Source organism: Carlito syrichta, unplaced genomic scaffold (assembly GCF_000164805.1).
Source record: "Carlito syrichta isolate Samal-C Ts95f unplaced genomic scaffold, Tarsius_syrichta-2.0.1 Scaffold311868, whole genome shotgun sequence".
Taxonomy (NCBI): domain Eukaryota; kingdom Metazoa; phylum Chordata; class Mammalia; order Primates; family Tarsiidae; genus Carlito; species Carlito syrichta.
In genome coordinates this window covers 142,293-143,543 of record NW_007255964.1, presented here as the reverse complement: position 1 = coordinate 143,543, position 1,251 = coordinate 142,293, and the positions used below count along the sequence as shown (strand labels likewise).

The 1,251-nt window shown below is 52.7% G+C and overlaps 1 protein-coding gene across 1 annotated transcript in view; it reads left to right on the top strand.

Annotated features, from left to right (window-relative positions):
- Positions 1-1,251, top strand: part of FLT3LG (fms related tyrosine kinase 3 ligand) — a 6,543-nt gene that overhangs the window by 1,948 nt on the left and 3,344 nt on the right. Inside the window, exon 5 of the mRNA XM_008069232.1 lies at positions 7-145. Within this exon, the coding sequence (XP_008067423.1) occupies positions 7-145 (139 nt within the window). The remainder of the gene's footprint in view (positions 1-6; positions 146-1,251) is intronic.

Here is a 1,251-nt window from a genome sequence, read left to right as displayed (position 1 = left end):
CCCCAGCCCCTCCCCAGCTGTCTTCGCTTCGTCCAGACCAACATCTCCCACCTCCTGCAGGACACCTCCGAGCAGCTGAGGGCGCTAAAGCCTCGGATCACCGGACAGAATTTCTCTCAGTGCCTGGAGCTGGAGTGTCAGCCCGGTAAAGGCTCCCAGCCCACCCCCGCCCCAACCCTGTACCCTCTGGTCCTTACAGCCCGGACCCCTTCTGCTCAGTGTGTCCCAGAGCCTACCCCACTCCTATTGGCTGGGCAAAGGGAAGTTCCTCAGTTTACCAGGGGAAGTTCCTCAGCTTACCCATCTCTAAGAAGGGAACAATAATTCCTGCCTGTTTCTCTAAAATAGCCCTGTTGAACAGAAATACAATGTGTGGCCGGGTGCGTTGGCTCACGTCTGTAATTCACTTTGGGAGGCCGAGGCAGAAGGATCACTTGAACCCAGGAATTCAAGACCAGCCTAGGGAACACAGGGAGACCTCAACTCTACAAAACATTAACTGGGTGTGATAGCATGAGCCTGTAGTCCCAGTTACTCGAGAGGCTGAGGCAGAAGGATCGCCAGAGACCAGGCAGTCCAGGCTGCGGTGAGGCGTGATCATGTCACTGCACCCCAGCCTGGGCAACAGAAAGAGACCCTGACCAAAACAAAAAACTACAATGTGGGCCACATGCTTAAGTATAAATTTCCTAGTAGCCACATTAGAAAAATTTAAAAAAAAAACAACGGATGCCAACTCGGTCAACATAGTGAGACCTTGTCTCTACAAAAACTAAAAAAGCCAGGCACAGTGGCTCACGCCTGTAATTCCAGCACTTTGGGAAGTGGAGGCAAGAAGATTGTGTGAGCCCACAGGTTTGAGGCCAGCCTGGGCAACATGGCGAGACCTTTCTCTACAATAAATCAAAAAATCAGCTGGATATGGTGGCACACACCTGTGGTTCCAGCTACCTGGAAGGCTGAGGCAGAAGGATCGCCTGAGCCCAGCAGGTCAAGGCTATGGTGGTCATGAGTGCTACTGCACTCCAGCCTGGGGGTCAGAGTGAAACTCCGACTCAAAAAAGAAAAAAAAACAGCCAGGCTTGGTGGCTCAGCCTGTAATCCCATGCTTTGGGAGGCCAAGGTGAGTGAATTGCCTGAGCCCGCGGGTTCGAGACCCGTCTGGGCAACTTGGCGAGACCTCATCTCTACAATAAATCAAAAAATTAGCCGGGCGTGGTAATGCGCGCCTGTAGCTCCAGCTACTTGGAA